The sequence below is a fragment of the Malaclemys terrapin genome, chromosome 14 (assembly GCF_027887155.1).
Source record: "Malaclemys terrapin pileata isolate rMalTer1 chromosome 14, rMalTer1.hap1, whole genome shotgun sequence".
Lineage (NCBI taxonomy): Eukaryota > Metazoa > Chordata > Testudines > Emydidae > Malaclemys > Malaclemys terrapin.
The window spans coordinates 20,888,963-20,907,004 of NC_071518.1; the positions used below are offsets into that span (position 1 = coordinate 20,888,963).

The window sequence follows — 18,042 nt, forward strand, 5'->3', positions numbered from 1 at the left end:
ATGGGAAATGAAACTTTATAATCTAGTAATGTGTTATTTTTAGATTGTGCATTTAAGAACATATTTAATTTTATATATGAGTCTTTATATATGAGTCTAATTGAACTCTGTGCGACCACTCTTGTATATGAAGTTAATCATGTGTTTGCAGGAGGCAAGCCTGTTGGGGACAAAGTAAATTTAGGTGAGTGGTGCAAATCAGGTGGGCATGAGAATATAAGTACCCACATAGGAAGAAGATTTTTGATAGTAGAGGGATCTTTAGCAGACAGAGGCATAACAATGGGTGGAAGTAGCCAGGCAGTTGCATGCCTTACCTTGAAGGATTACTTGTTGATATAAATATTGAGAGTTGAAGTAAAAAATTTGCTTTTTTACAGCTTGTTTTCAAACCATAGTAAATCAGTATAAAATATGCTATATCCTGTACTACTTAAAAGTTATTTCAAGCCCCACATGTTAAAATAAATGTTATTACTGTTATTTTTATGCCATTCATTAATTTGTCTATTAAAGTTTTTATCATTTTAATCCTTAGACCTTAATCTAGGAATTGTATTTTTCTTCTGTTTTAATAGTGACAGCCAGCGACTGTGATTCAGAAGAAAACGCTGAAATATTATATTACACTTTGAGTCCAGATTTTAACATTTCTTCACATGGTACTATCTTCCCAGCAACACAGTTGGACTATGAGCGGCCCAACCATCTCTATGAATTTATAATTATGGCTGTAGATAAAGGAGAAGAGCCAAAGACTGGGACAGCAACTGTTAGAATCCGTGTTTCAAACATGAATGATGAAGCACCCGAGTTTTCTCAGACAATGTAAATATATCAGTTGTTTTTAAAACTCTGAAAATATTGCTCTTAACTTGTGGATGTCAAGATGTAAAGAGATATCACAGGAACTGAGACATGCTCGGAGGGCCAGATCTTCACCTGGTTTAAATTGGCATAGCTTCATTGAAATGAGTGGACTTATGTTGATTTACACTACACAAGGATTTGGCCCAGAAATTTCATACTCCCAGTAAAATAAGTCCTTAAGTTTGGTTCCTAACCACAAAATTTAGAGATGATTTGAAAAGATTGTGGGAAACATTCTTCACTGATGAATCTGAATAGTCCGAGTTAGTCTTGAACCTTCTTCTGGTTCTTCCAGCATATATGTCCTACCAGCTTAGACTTCCATAGGTTGGTTTAGATTTAGACTTGCTCACTTAAACACACTTAGACTATACTCACCCTTACATATCACCTCTGAATTTGGTCCAGTAAATGTAAGCTGGTGTAATTCACGCATCAAGTGGCCAGAAGAGACAAGTGAAGCAAGAAAAGGAATGAAGAGTAGCATTTAAAAGCATGTATGCTAAAGTAAGCTGCCCCTTACTTATGTCTTCTTCCAGCTCCTCACCATATAAATCATACCAACATAGAATCTTTTACATTCACTCACATATTGGCAAATCAGAGGAAGTAAGACTAATGGGGTCTGAGTCCAACTGATACATCCTTAAACATTCCTACAGAATTTGGCCCTGTGAGTCATCATTCCTTGTAGGATAGCTACTTCAAATGGTAGCAACAAAAGTAGATTTTTTTTTAAAATAGAGATGGACCTGAAATGGAGCCTCATAGCCAAGATCTCCCTCCCTGAATTTTTAATATTTGAATTCCTGCATCCAAATGCTCTTCAGGAGTCCTGGGTTTGGGTCAGATCCAAAACTTGAAGAAGTCTTTTTTTCTGGATGTATCCCAATATATCAGAAATCTTTTGAGATAAGCTGCTGACAAAATTTCCATTAATATAAACGGGAACAAGAATGAGTCGTTAATCTGTAGTGCAAAAAGTTCAAGCTTGTAAATGTTATAAAAAAAATATTTTATTTCTTAAAAATTCTTATTGGGAAGTTTTTCAGGACTTCGTCAGCAGTCTTAAACAAAGATTATGTCCATATAGTCTCCAACCACTGCTATATCTGAAAGAATTCTTTACTCTACACATGCTGGATAACATACATTATGATAGTGGGAGAAAACATATCCACTAGAAGTGAGAACTCACATTATTACAGGGAAGGTGTTGGAGACTATTCCTATCCCTTCTCCCCCTTCCTGCCCTGCACAAGTGCTGGCCAGAATGGATACCACAATCCTTACTCCGTGCTGGAGCTTGCGTGAGTACTAATTGTCTGAAAGGTGCAGGTGGGTCAGAGCTGGCCAGGGTTGCTCAGAGCTGGTTGTATGGGGAGACAGCAGGACATGATATCCCTTCCAAGAGTGGTGGAACTATGCTTCAGACTGAGTACTCCAGGAGACCTCAGTAGAAAATCAGCCAGAAATGCTGGGAGTACAGGCAGCATCTCTGTCCGTCCACATCCCAGCACATCCAGAGTGCATGGCAGAATCTTGCCCTTAATTAGACAGTTTAGGCTTTGGAGATAGTGCTGAAAATGTTGACTATTTTACTGAATTGTTAAAACAAAATGTTTAGTAGATGACAGACTGACGACTGCAATATGAAGAAATCACAAGATAAATGTCAATAATAAATAAGTGGAATGCACTTAATCTCGCCCAGTCCCATCTCCCATCAACACAGGGAACATTTTCCAGGGTTCAGTAAGCACAGTCCTCTTTAAACCTGAAGTCTTACAAGTATATGAATCTGTGTCAAAAGCACTATGAGCTTACATGCAAGTTACAGATTCTGCAGTGGAATTCCCAGTTTACCACTGTCAAATTCTGACTTTTATGCGTCAGCTTAAAAGTAAAAGTTGCTCAGAGCAAAGATCAGGAAGGGATTTTAATGGTGCCAAACTTGTGGTTTGTCTGAACACAACGTCAAGACTTCTTGACAGTCCTTATAATACCTAAAGGTAATATGTATCTTCACAATTTCCTACCTTCCTTCCTTCCTTCCTTCTTTCTAGTGAGCCAACAGCTGAGGGGGAACTAAACATCCCTCAGATAGTTTTGGCATGAAAAGAGCTGATCTTTGTAATACAAAATTCTTAGTGGTCCTCTGCATGTCCAAGTAGGGCTAATCCAGAATCTAAAGACTGGTTCTTCAGAACATGCTCCCCTTTTTTAAAAAAAAAATATTCCAGGCTGTTAAATGGATGTTATCAAGGCTGACAGGCACACTAATCCGTTATCCTCTTATTTCTTGTATCTTTTTGAAGTGTCCACATAATTGTTTAATCTTGTATGTCGTTATTTCTTTAAAAACAAATGCTTCATTGTAGTACCGTTTTCTTGTTAGAAAGTGAGTGCCAGCACTCATTATGTTGTGAACAGCTCTTCGTCAAAACAGAGCATATGTTCAGCAAAAGAAAAACAGGCTTCCTGTTTGAGTTTACCAGAGGATATTGTAAAAAAATAGCATTATTTTTAATTATGAAAAATGCTTTCATAGAGGGTTATTATTTTACATCTGCAGTCTGTGTAGCCATTGCATACATTTGGAGATGAACATAAAGCCAAATTCTGCCGTCGGGTGAACGCATGCAATTTTTATTTAATTCAGTGGGACTGTGTGGTTGCAACTGAGAACAGAAGTTGTCCCAATGTTTCATGATCATTCCATGCTTTATAGACACAGTCCAAAGACCGGAGTCTGAGGTGCTGAGGACTTTGCAGGTGTTGCTCAGTTCCTAAGCTTTCATTTTGGTTTATCTTGCCCTGATGCCTTCCTGAATCTAAGGATGAACTTCAAGCAGGTCTTATCTGATGTTTGCTCTGTTACATAGATTCATCATGATCATCTGTAACTTAGTTCCTCCAAAGACACTAATCTGCAGTTAATTTTATGCTCAATCATGGACCAATGCAGAGATACAAATCAAGATGATGATGATGATGTCCTTTTAGTGCTTTGTTTTAAATAGATTTACAGTCCAGTATAAACTCATAATTCTTAGCCTGGAGCTTTCTTTCCCCATAATTATCCTATTCCTCGATTATGAGTTGCTTTAAGCTACCACTCTGTTTCATTTTGTCAGTTTTCTCCTTCTGCTTCTTCAGAGGCCTTTTCTTGATGATTTGAACTCTTTTGCTCCTATATTTAATGCTTAAAGTTGTCAGAGTTACAGTTCATTTGGTTTTCTGATGCAGAGCTAAGACAATGGCCCTGGGGTTTGAATAGCTGAGCTAAACCAGAATCATTTAGTTCCCTTATTGGGTTGGATATTAAATGCTAAAACCCCCCACAACCCTATCTTAATGCACCAATGAATACACACAAGTCAGTAAATGTAAAATGTAAGGCAAGTTTTGTCTTGAATTCAGTCTCTTTGTCTAGGAATATATATGGCCCTCATTGCCATGGTATCTGAGTGTGGTTGATTTCATCTTACAAGTCTGACCATGTTGGGACTGATTCTGATCTCAGTGAACTGAGTGAAATTACTCTGGGCTTACACCAGTGTACTTTTTGTTTATTCACATTTTAGGTGTTTTTTTGGGGGGGGTTGTGTTTTTGTATTTTGAACAAAAATCCTAGTATACTCTAAATAGAGTGAGAGCTCGGATGGGAAAAACTGGTGATAATTTCACCAAGTGGAGGTTGAGGGATGACCCCAAATGTGAATGTGGAGAGCTTAGACAAATACTTGGACACAGCCTGATACAGTTCACTCTGTCCACATCTTGCACTCCTGAGGAACTATTTGAGATAAGTGATAACACCAGGTCTTGGTTGCAGTTTTGGAGTGATAAGCTATGATGATGACCCATGTACCCTGGCCCCATGTATCATGTGTGGCACAGTATATCCTGTCGTGTGTGTGTGTGTGTGTGTGTGTGTGTGTATGTGTGTAAAATGGTGAACCCCACATTTCACCCAAATCCTTATTGAAGGTAAACTTCCTTTTTCCTAGAAGTTTGCAAGGGAAATCTACTAAAGGGAAAAGCAGAATGAGTCTGTTAATTGATTGATTTAATGTCCAACTTTTATTGTTTCACTGGTTAACAAGGTAGGATATCTCATCAGCTTAATTGCATTATTCATTAAACTATAAACCTCTACATTACATTTAAACAGTCAACAAATCCTGCTCTAAAACATACATTCAGTTGTACATATATTTTAATTTGACTCTTTCATCATATGTTGTAATTTCTCATTACAATTCTTTTTAACAGCTACAGGAGTTTTGTTTCTGAAGATGCAGGCCCAAATACGTTGATTGCTACAGTCAATGCTATAGACCCTGATGGTGATGGCCTGACTTATGACATTGTAGCAGGGAATCAAAAGGGAAACTTTGTTGTTGACCCTCAGAAAGGTAATGATAAATTTGCCATTGCTATTCTGTCTGCAGTATTGAAAGTTTTCAGTTTATTTGCAAACACCAGCACATTGAATTCAGTCTTTAATAGTTAGCAACTGTAAAAATTATTTGGTGGGATATCCTGCTTTTGCTGAGCTGCTACAATACCAATAAGAGTATGCGGTAAAAAATAATCTAACTATTCTATCTTTACAATCCATCCTTCCTTACATAGGCGCTGACTTCCTGATTTCCTGGGGGGTGCTTAACCCCTGCTCCGTGCCAGGTCCCGCCCCTTCCCCCAAGGCCCCGCCATGCCTCTTTCCGCCCCTGTTCTGATCCCTCCACCAAGGGTACCCTATAGACAACAGGTGCCTCCCCATACTGGGGGGAGCATGATCTAAAGGGATGTCCCATGACTGGTCACATGTCATCCCCCACCCCAGCGACCCCACCCGCATCCAGTCCGGGGCCACTGCACTCTCTCCGACCCATGTTACCTGTGAGAGGGGGGCGCTCTGTCCTCCCTCCGCACCTGCCCCCTGGCACATTCGTGGCAGGAGGGAGCTCAGGCAGGGAGTGGGAGGGAGCTGATTGGCGGGGCCCTCCAGCGGTGGGAGACATTGGGTGGGGGAGGGAGATGAGGAGCCCACCAGTGGGTGCTGAGCACCCACTATTAATTTTCCATGGGTGCTCCAGCCCTGGAGCACCCACAGAGTCAGCGCCTTTGCCTCTTCAACTCGGGTTTAATGTATATCTTTTTCCTAACAACTTTATAACATCCCTGGCTATTTGTTCACTGCATTGTCTGATTGAATCAGTCAACAGAGAGAGAATAGTTACCCAATCAACAAACATATGCTGCATCCCAGTTCCATAGTTACCAAAGCATTCAGCCAAGGAACTGGAAAACATACCATCTAGGAAATGAATTACTTAGGTTGCTAAAAATTATATTCCAAAAATTGGTGTGAAATTTGAATTGCCACAAAGAGCTTTGAGCCATGTGCACTGTTTCAATCTGAAATTGAATATACAAGTGGCTGTTTTCTTGGTCGGTAACATTCTTATTAAAAAGACAAAATGATGTCAGAAAGCATAACACGTATTTACTGTGATGTGCAAAGATATTGCACTATACTGCCTGATTTAGCATATGTCGGAATAGATGCATACTATCCATGTTAAGATTTCATCCTGTAGTCCTGAAGTAGGCAAAAATCTCATTGACTTGTTGGAAGGGGCCAAATTAAGGACTGAATAAGGACTGCAGGGTCTGTGGTTTTGCATTATTGCGGACAGCATTTTATTGAACAGAATAGTACCATATTCAGTATTTACAATGTTAACATAGCCTTAAATTCTCCTTGTACTGACACTGTCCGTTCACTTAGAGCTTGTTTGTGCCCAGAGAAGAAAAGGGCACAAGGAGTCTTCCTGTCACTTTTGCATCCAATGGGGGACCAGGCATAGTGTGGTAGTTCTTGTGCTCCCTTAGGTGAAATTCACCTCTGTGAAGAGAGCCAGCATAAGTCTTACGTGTTTTATTAGCAAAGAACGAAGCTGAATGCAGGTTAAATTGAACTAGTAGAACTTGACTAAACCCTGTGCACTGCACTGTCCATGTGGCTGCATTGCTTCTAGCCCAACTCTTCACATTCCCTGTTGTCCTGCTGTTTCCTTGATAAAAGTCACTCCAGGAAACATGGGTCCTTTGACTCCATTTCCACTGATCATGATACATCTTCCCTTTGTTATAAACATTTTAATATAAACATTAAAAACATAGCAGGTGCCCAGAGCCACACCCATGTTCTTTCAGACAGAGGTTGCTAACACATACATGAATTGAAGTCTTCTCCTTACCACAGACTCAGATGGTTTCATAGTCTTTCAGATAGTTTGGTCTCCTCAACATGTGACCATACTGGGAGTCACCTATCTCTGTCTCCCTGTCACCTGTCTCCAAGTCTAGCAAACTATCTGTCTTTGCAGTCTCCTCCTTTCTGGTGAGCTGTGCCCCCAACGGTTTTCTGTCTTTCTGTTCTGTGATGATTGCTGAATCTCTGTAGGCTCTCTCTGGGCTGCTGGCTCATAAGTGCTTCCTGTTCCTTTGAATATATAGATTCCAAGGCCAGAAGGGAACATTGTGATCATACAACACAGGCCATAGAACTCCCTCAAAATAATTCCTACTTCTTTTAGAAAAACATCCAACCTTGATTTAAAAATTGTCAGTGGTGAAAAATCCACAACGACCTGTGGTAAATTGTTCCAGTGGGTAATTACTCTCACTGTTAAAAATGTATGCCTTATTTTCAGTCTGAATTTATCTAGCTTCAACTTCTGGTCACTGGATTGTGTTTTTATCTTTCTCTGCTAGATTGAAGAGCTCATTATTAAATATTTGTTCTCTGTGTAGGTATTTATAGACTATTATCAAGTCACCCCTTAATCTTCTCTTTATTAAGCTAAGTAGCTTGAGCTCCTTAAGTCTGTCACTTGTCTCTCTTCTGAAGTCACCTCATATGATGTGAATCCCACTTCACCCTTGCAGATCCTTTAGCCCATTCCTTCTGGTGTCTCTCTCTAATGGCTGGATACCCACAGGAGTGCCTGTCTCCAGGGCTGGTAGGTTCTTAGCTGACCTGTTGTACTCTAGTGCCTGCTTTTTCTGATCGCCATCTCCTCTCAGCGTTCTCTCTATACTTCAGGCTGCAACAGGTCTCCTTTCATTGGTAGCAGAGTTTTGTCCTTCTCCCCATCAGTGCCTGTGCTGGACTGTTTTGGCACCCCTGTGTTGGGGTATTCCTGTATACCAGAATGCTGAGGATCTGAATCACAAGGCACAGTCTTGTGTAACAGTCTCTTAGCTGTTTTCACAGCTGATTCCACCTTGGCTGGGGAGGAGGTCTGGTGCTTCAACTTCCATTTGCTTGCAATTGAATTTTTCTGAGGCAAATTGGGGTGTGTTGTCAGGGGATACAGTGTCCAGAATGCCATATCTCACAAAGTGGGCCTTCAGTTTGCCAATCATTGCCTTACTTTTTGTATCTGGAAGGGCATTGACCTCCCAAAAGTTTGAATAGTAGTACACAGTAATCAAATATCGCTTTTCATTGAAGGTGAATAAGTCTGCTCCCCCCTTTTCCCGTGAATGGGTGGACAGCTCTCATATGACTAGCAGGTGTCACGCCCTACTATCAAGAAGTATAGTTGTGTATATGTTCCCGGCCAGTAAACACACTCTTGGGCCTGCTTAAGGCAGCTGTCAATGCCCAGGTGTGAGGTGTGTATTTTTTGTATGACATCCTTACATAATGAGGCAGGGACAACAGCCCTCTGCCCTTGAGATGAATGTGCAGGATGGAATTATGTTTCATCTTTAATCTGAAAATGTGTTTCTGCTCCGACTGGTACTTGGCTTTTGACTTCTGGCCTCCCTATTAGTATCGCTGTCTTGACTGCCTGTGGTTGGATGTCCTTTTCTGTAGCCTCTTTGATTTCCATCAGCTTTGCTGTTGAAACTGGGGAGATAGTGCAGCATGTTAATGGATTTAGTGTTCTAAGTCCCCTCTCCCAACTCACTGATGCTGTGGATATATGCCCTGCTCAGGGTGTTCACTAACACCAGTAGTCATTCTGAACAGTATCTGATCTCTGGTAGTACTGAAGTTGAATCAACATGTGCTGCAATCTCTCTAGAGCACTAAGAAGGGGCTTTGCTATAATTGTCTCTAGGGGAGTGTGGTCTGATTGCACTATTATTGAGTTGTCATAGATGTACTAATGGAATTGCTCTACTCCAAATACAATAGCCAGAAGTTCTTTTTCTAATTGGACATACCCCTGTTCAGTCTCTGACAGGGCTCTGTTGGCATAAGCAACTGGCTGCTCCTGCAAAAAAACTATACCTAGTCCTTTCTCAGAGGTATTACACTGCAGTATCAATGTTTCTTCTGGCTGGTAGTACTTCAGGACAGGGGAATCTGTTATCATTTGTTTCAGCATGTCAAATGTTTACTATTGGGTACCTCTGAGCCTTAGTCAACATCCTGCATTATGAGCTGAGATATGGGTTCTTCTGCTGCAGCCATGTATGGATAGAACTTGGACAGAAAATTTGTCATTCCAATAAGGTGCCATACCCATTTCACATCAACTGGATCTTGTTGGATTCTGCTTTTAGTCCCTCTGCTGTGAGCAGATGTCCAGTGTATGTCAATGCCTCGGTGTGATGTGTGTATTTTTTGTATGACATCCTTACATAATGAGGCAGGGACAACAGTCGCATTTTTTTCTGGGTTGAGTCTTATGTTCTTGTCTTGGTATCACTGAAGAAAAACTTGTAGTTTTCTATCATGGTCTCGTTCAGTTTCTGTATCATTGCTCCCTTTGCCTACAGTGAAGATATGTTCTCCAGTTATTTTTATCCCAGGCAATGCGCTCAGCACTTAGGTGAAATTTCTCTGGAACATCTCTGGTGCTAAGCTGATGTGCATCGGCATGCTCAGCCATCTGTACAGACCAAGTGGGGTTGCAAAGATTGTCAGCATTCTGAACTGTTTATCCAGGCTTATGTGCCAGTACTACAAAGATCACAGTTCGTAAAGATTCTGGCTTTGGAGAGTTCTATCAAGATGTCATCAATTGTTGGCAGTGGATAGTGGCATCTTTACTTGCCTGGTTCAGTGGCTTTGGGTCTATGGTGATGTATAATTTGCCTCTTGGCTTCTTTATCACCACTATGCTGCTTACCCAGGCTATATTGGCCTCTACAGAAGCTGATATACCCCTGCTCTGCTGATTTTTGAGCTCCTTTTGTACTGGATTACGTAGTGCCACTGGAATTTTCCTTTGTGGTAAGCACATATTCCGCTCTGGGGCCTACTTCCAGTTGCAGCTATCCTTTGAGGCATTTGTCACCTTTGAAAACATCCCCATATGCTTCTGAAATTGTCTCTGTTGTCCATGAGACTCCATTTGCTTCTTGCACTGCAGCTATACAATTCTGATACTGCACCTTGATCAGATCCATGGCTTATATGGCTGTATTCCCTTGTATGTGCTTGCATGCCATCACCACAAACGTCAGTGGGTACCATCTATTATATTTTGGGTTAGTTAATATGAAGTCACATTTTCCTACAGGCTGAATTACGCTCTTATTGTGCACTATTAGATTGTATTTGCTCTTTGTAAAGGGTGTGTTTGAGTCCAGTTCACCCTGAGGAATCACACTGTAGGAGACCTCGCTATCCAGCTGAAATTGCACATGGCATTTCCTTTTTACCACTGATGCATGCACGGAAGTTGCTATTGTCCCTTGTTGCTTTCCTGAACCTAATATGCTCTGACTCAAGAAGAGAGTCATGGTGTCATCACCACTGTCTGGTATGCCATTCCCCTCTTGTACAAATCTGACTGAATCCTTCTGAGATTTCCTGTGCTCTTGCATGCCTTGCTAAAATGGTTCAACTCGCCCCATTTCTTGCAATGCTCTCCTAGTACATGGCACTTCTCCCTGTTTACCTGCTCATGCTGTCTTCCACAACAAATGCTTCTTGCTATGGGTGTGGTACGTTGGCCACTTGCTCTCCTTTGCAGTTGTCTCCCTGCATGTACTGATGGGGTTGTAGTGTCTCCTAGGACTTTCATTCTTTATCTTGAAGCTTCTGCTGCATGCCCCATGTCTAAGCATCTGTCTAATCTGAGATCGCCTTCCCAGAGCAGATGCTCTGCAGGTGGTGATTCCAAGTGCCACAGACTATCCTGTCCTGAATTAGTGAGTCTGTCAAGTAACCAAAATTGCCTGTAGCAATCAATGTGCATAAACCCATCATTGGCATGGATGCATGTCCTCTGGAATGGTGGTTGAAGCATGAATAGACATATGAATCTTTAGCGCATCTGGCACGTAAATATCTTGCAACGCCAGCTACTAGAACAGTGCCATGCAAACACCTGTTCTCACTTTCAGATGACATTGTAAACAAGAAGCAGACAGCATTATCTCCTGCATATGTAAACAAACTTGTTTGTCTGAGCAATTGGCTGAACAAGAAGTAGGACTGAGCATAGGTGCCGACTTTTACCTTTTTCCCGTGGGTGCTAGACCCCCCCCCCGGCCCCAGCCCCATTCCACCTCTTCCATGAGGCCCCACCCCTGCCCCGCCCCCATTCCAACCCCTTCCCCAAAGTCCCCGCCCCAACTCCATCCTCCCTGCCCCTATTCACTCCTTCCCCAAATCCCCGCCCCAGCCCTGCCTCTTCCCCGCCTCCTCCCCTGAGCCCGCCACGTTCCCGCTCCTCACCTTCCCTCCTGGAGCATGCTAACACTGCCAAACAGCTCTTTGCCAGCAGCCAGGCGGGAAACACTGGGAAGTAGGCAGAGGGGTGGGGACGCGGCACGTTCAGGGGAGGTGGGCCGGGGGGTGAGGGGAGCTTGGCTGCTAAGCAGCCACTAATTTTTCCTCGTGTGTGCTCCAGCCCAGGAGCACCCACAGAGACCGCGCCTATGGAACTGAGTGGACTTGTAGGCTCTAAAGTTTTACATTGTTTTATTTTTGAGTGCACTTAGTTTTTGTACATAATTCTACATTTGTAAGTTCAACTTCCATGATAAAGAGATTGCACTACATTATTTACATGAGGTGAATTGAAAAATACTGTTTCTTTCATTTTTTACTATGCAAATATTTGTAATCAAAAATAATAATATAAAATGAGCACTGTACACTTTGTATTCTGTGTGGTAACTGAAATCAATATATTTGAAAATGTAGAAAACATCCAAAATATTTAAATAAATGGTATTCTGTTATTCATTAACAGTGCGATTAATCGCAGGATTAATTTTTTAAATCGTGCAATTAATTGCAATTAATTGTTTTAATCTCTTGACAGCCCTAATTTAACTTGATTTAACTGCTGTCAGAATGTGACCCTGAGTCTTTGCAAACTGTGAGCTCTGGCAGCTGAGCACAGGGAAGTGAGCTGTCATAGATCCATCCTTCTGTTCATTTCACTGTCATAGGGTTTCACTTAGCATGAAAGTTTAATTTCAATGCAAATAGTGTTTTTGCAATATTAATGTTACAGTTCTGAACATATTTCAAACTTAATAGAAATGTTCCAGAAAGATATGCCATGTAACATGCTGCAGGAAACTGCTGCAAATCTGGGGATTGAACCCATCCCAACTTCAGATGAGAATTGCAGGCTCTTAGGGACAGAATTTAAAGGTATTTAGGTGCCTGAAGATGCAGAGGCATCTAGTGCGATTTTCAAAAGCACTTAACTCCCATTGATTTCAGTCGGAGTTAGGCACCCATGTGTTTCTGAAAATCCCAGTGACTATCTGCATCTTTACGTGCCTAAATACCTTCAAAAATGTGTCCCTTAGCACCTCAGGCCCAGTAGGTACATTTATGTAGTGAATGCTTCCAGATTAGTTTTCTATTGTCTCTGGAAGTTAATCTAGGTGCGACAGCTTTCTTCAGTAATATATTTTGGTTTTGGTTAGTTTGATGAAATCAAAAAGATTTATGCATTAGCCTACAGCGATTTAATTTAAGAGATAATGTCAAAGAAATAGTCATAGCCTATTGTCACGGAAGTGCCAAGGTGACGCTGAACTGTGTGTCAGAAATAACTGCTGAAGTAAAGACAAGACATTTGCAAGCAAAGTGAGTGACACTGATCCTGTGACAATTTCTGTTATGCCAGATAAATAATAGACATGACTGATGGATGTTGGTGCAAAAGAGGGGCAGCTGCTCACTGTACTTTCTCAGATTGCTGCAGTCTGATGTGCTTATATAATGGATCCTTCATCTCTCTTACTCTGGCAGCCCCTTTGTGCCCTGCCTGACAGGGGATGCCACTGTGGGGATATAGGGAGGAGCTGGCCATTTTGGTGTTATTTAACGTGAGAATGCAGTAAATACACAATAACTACATTCATTGAAATAAATCCATATGAAAATAAGCAGTGCTATGGTATAGAAATTAGCATACATTCTATTACATGTATAGTAATAAGTTGCATTGTCCCCACATGGACAAATCCTGCCCCAGCCTCCGCAGCTGCAGTGCAACCCCAGCAATCTCACTGTATAAGAGGGTATCTGTGTGTCAGAATATGGGGGGCAGCTCCTCTGGTTCTCCCTGCCTTGTTTGTGAGGGGTGTATAAGGGCCCACAGACGCTATTCCAGACATTCTACTGAACCAGCCTCCATGGAGTGTGGCTCCACAGATGCTCTGTGGCCTTCTGGGGTCAGGATTCCTCTTCCTACTGCATATCTACCCAGTGCCTGGCCTAGCTACCTGGGCTGGAAGTGGCTTTAGGATTTGCCCTATGGTACACTACTGTTACCTGGCTGCAAACCAGACAGACCTAGCCTGGAGGTATTTGCAGCCGCCTTAGACTCAGCAGTAGGTTATTCTATTATTAATTGGGGGATTTGAATATGGAAGCTGGCTGAGACTTCTGGGTTTCACTGGCAGAAATAATTTCACTCTAGGGAAAAAAATCTTCACTATTCCTCTACCCAGAGTTAGGAGACTCGCAATTACAGTTTAAAGTTTAAAATTATAATTTAGAAACTGATTTAGGTAAATTGGTATAACCTCACCCCCACTTCCACCCCTGATGGTCCAAATCCATTTAAGTCAATGAGAGTCTTTCTGTTGATGTCAAAGGGTTTGGATCAAGCCCCTCGCATGGATGATATTAAATTAGATTAAGAATGTGCGTACATGTAGTTGCACCTGTTTAACTAAATTGGTTTAAAATCACACCTTTAGTTAAATCTGTGACACTAGTGGTGGGGGAATAATAATTCTCAAATTGGTGAAAAACAAGAAAGACAAACAAAATCTATTGTCACTGATCTTCCAGGATTAATTCGACTTCGCTCGAGCCCACTTCCTAAGCTTCAGGGGACAGAGTACATACTTAATGTCACAGCTACTGATGATAATGCTTCTGGTGGGCCTCACTCTCTCACTAGTACAGCACTGGTTATCGTGGGAATTGATGATGTCAACAATAACAAACCTATATTTCAGAAGGTAAATACATTAGGTCATATGTGTTATAACTTCAGATGATAAGGGTTTAGTGAATAAGGTTTTAGTGGGTTCAGTATGTTGTATGTGAAGAGTTGCAGGCACAACTCCTAAACTTTTACTAAACAAAAATTGTCCTGTATGTAAAATGAATAGTTGTTTATATGCCACGAGCCTTATCTTCAGCTCAGATAGGTAATATCTTATGTACAGTAGACTTGCTATAATAATCAAATATGCTTCTATAAAGTATGTAGACTTCTTCCTTAATTGATTGGGAATTTGAGTCTAGATTTATGTTGAAGGACAGAGATTGAAAAGATTTTATTTTAACATGTATTTTTAATTGAGTATTTATGTATTTTATTTCAGTATTAATTCATGTGTTATATCTATTGTTACATCCTTTAACATCTCTATTAAATACTGAATATTAAAGAATTTAATGTAGACGTTTTGTTCATATAAGAGACTGCAGTATAAATTGACATTGCTTTTTCAGGAATGCTGATTAACTTTAAAGTTTTCTTTGCTAAAACATTATGAGCTTGGTCCTGCGCTCAGCTATATGGGTGGACATCATTGCATATTTTGCATTGTCAGCTATTTTTCCTGTGGTCATTAAGGATCAGGTGCAGTTAGTCTTCACCTATTCTTGGCAAAGTAATCTTGTATTGAAAGCTTTTTTTTTTTTTTAAATTGACACTGCATTGCATTACAATTGCAGCAGGGTGCAGATTCTATATAAGGCATTAATTATCAGAGAAAAACACTTAAAATTAGAAGCATATGCGACAGCAGCAACTTTGTCTAAATATTTTGCTTGCTTGCAAGAAATAGGGCCACTAAGCATCTCCATATAGCTTAAAAATAACAAAGTAAAAAGTGAAGTTATGGATTATTCAAGATATATTCAGGAACAATAAATGTGCATATCTCAGAATGTCTGAATAGTTTATTTATGTTAATTTAAGTAAAATGGCATGTAAAATGTTTGAGTATTTTCCCTAGTGTCAATATTATCGGGAACATGCTTCTGTGTTGGAGAACCAGCCTTCAGGAACATTTGTACTGCAGGTTGAGGCAACTGATGCTGATGAAGGAGCCAATGGTAGAGTGAAATATGGCATAATGCATAGAGATGGTGCCTTACCATCGTTTAGTATTCATCCTGATACAGGTAAAACAAATCTCAGAACCTTTTGGCCTACAGTCTGATTTGATTTACACTAGTGTAAATGAAGAGTAACTCTGTTGAAGTCAGTGTAGTTACACCAGTATGACACTGGTTTGAGTAACATGAGACTCAAGCCATTTGTTATATTGAAATAAAATAAAATATAAATATAGTGTAAACAAATCTTCCTCTGCTTTTACTTCGATAACTCTTCTGAACTTAACTAGAAATTGTTTTCTTCGAAGTATAGAAGTACTTCTTCAGTGTGATATGTTTGTTTATTTTTAATTCGTAAATAGATTTTATTTTTTTAAAAATGTGCATTATCTGAATAATCCATTTATAAAATATGAAGGGTGGTTTCAAAAGTCTCCTTCAAAGAACAGACATTCTAGAAATAACCCCTCCACCAATTTTCAGTATTTTGTAGCAGAAAACATACTTAGCAAATTTTCCAGCATGTAAATCCAGGTTGGGATTCCAGGAGTGCAAAACATACAAAATGTGCCAGATTCTGCAAACACTTAAAAATTGGATTCCTTTTGCACAATTCCTCCCATTCAGAATTGTCTTGGTGCTTACATCCATTTTCTAAATTAGGGCCCCGATCTCGCAAAGATTTAGGTGTGCAAACTTAGATAAATGAGCAGTGCTACTGAAGTTCTTAAGGCTTTGCAGGATTGGAGTCTGTAATTCAACAGGCAATTTACACCAATTCACTGATGAATTTTTAGCCCATTACATTGTAGCTCAAAATGTTCTTCTCTATCACTTGACAGTCAAAAAGAAAAAAAGAGTTCCAAATGGCTTCAAAGAAAAAAAAAGTCTTTAGTAAAATACATAGTATTAAAACTCTTTAATCTGTTTTCAGGAGTCTTGACAACTCTTCAGAGATTTGATCGAGAAAACCAAAGGGAATATCCTATTACTGTGACTGCGACAGACCAGGCTGCAGAACCTCTCATTGGAATCTGTCAGATAAATGTTGTCATCCTGGACCAAAATGACAATGATCCTAGATTTGAAAACACCCGCTATGAATGTAATTGAGAGTCATTGGATAGCGTTTCAGTACCCTGAGTGTGAGCTTACCTGATGTCTAAGATTTTTGTTTTGGTTTCCCTGCCCCTCCCCCACACCTACTCTTATGTATTATTGGCAAAATTACTGTGCAACTACAGCCAGACCGGTGCATTTAACATTATACAGTGCACATGGTGGTATCAGACACAATCTTGACCCAGAGTCCTTCTTGAGTATTGTTATGTGGCAAAATCCTGCAAACGCATACATGTATCAGTAACTCTATTCAGCTGTGTAGTCCAAGCGTCTATAGACTACTCAGGTCTGTAAAGTTAATAATGTGCATAAGTGTTTGCAAGGTTAGACCTTACTATTACTTCATGTTGTTTTCCAGCTAACATGTTTTGGTAGCATGCTTCATTTTTACCATTTGAGTTTCGTCCATTTAAGTTTCCTTAGGATTTTTAATTTTTGTTGTTCATTTTGTTCATGGGTCTAAATTTATTAAAAAAAATTAACAGTTTGTTGGGAAAAAGACATTTTGCAGCTAATTAGTGATTAAAGATATTGTCAGTTTGATTGAAAACTGGCTACCATATATGTGCAGGAGCATTTTCAATAACTTAAAAAAAATTCATATCCATTTTAGCATAAGATACATACTACAGATTGGCATGAAAATTTACAAAATATAAAGTCAAAAATCTATGCAATTATGCATGCGTAATTGTCAGTGCACTAAAGGAGATTCTGTGCACCTGTGGAGAAGATCTCCAAATATTGCTTATGTTTTAGTCTATTGAATCAATAGATCATAATGTTGTGGTCTATTGAATAAATCATCCATATTTTAAAAATCATCTAAAGCCGTAATTATAAGATAATGCTTCAGTCTATCAGATTTAAGCATTTTGTAATTATTAGATATTAAATACTGAATTAAACTCACAAAGCAAAGACATTTGGAGGTATGTGTGAAACTATCTCTGATCCACCACTTTGCTGAGTGTTGCAGGTTTTTCAAACAATGCTTGATTTTACCCACAGTACTATATTATTGGGGTCTTTTCTCGCCAACTAATTAATTAATATATAAACTCTCATTAAGATTAATGGAAATTATGTGGCACTTTCCTTTTTATGCTGGAAAATAAAGACACAACAGGTTTCAGAATCAACTCTGGATTTTCATGGATTTTTAGTTTGGCCGATCCTCTTGTGCTCACAGGGTTTCACAACCTTTTGAGTTAATTGTCTTTCTGCCTGTTTGACAATTCAAATGCAGTTTTTATTTGCAAATTTAGGCGGTCACTTTGAAAATTTAGTCCATAATGTTTTTTTTCTGGTTTCATACAGTAAATTACAATACCATTTAAATATATGTACAGTATCATTCATTCATACATAGTATGTATTCAATCACAATAAAAAAAAAAAGCTTAGGAAGGTTTTAAAGAAATTTGACTGAGTATCTCAGAAGAATAATGTTCCCG

The 18,042-nt window shown here is 39.8% G+C and overlaps 1 protein-coding gene across 1 annotated transcript in view; it reads left to right on the forward strand.

Annotated features, from left to right (window-relative positions):
* The window catches only part of LOC128849079 (neural-cadherin-like), a 117,095-nt gene that overhangs the window by 43,360 nt on the left and 55,693 nt on the right, over nt 1-18,042 (forward strand). The window contains exons 6-10 of the mRNA XM_054049454.1: nt 579-828; nt 5,149-5,291; nt 14,180-14,352; nt 15,361-15,529; nt 16,398-16,568. Of these exons, the coding sequence (XP_053905429.1) occupies nt 579-828; nt 5,149-5,291; nt 14,180-14,352; nt 15,361-15,529; nt 16,398-16,568 (906 nt within the window). The remainder of the gene's footprint in view (nt 1-578; nt 829-5,148; nt 5,292-14,179; nt 14,353-15,360; nt 15,530-16,397; nt 16,569-18,042) is intronic.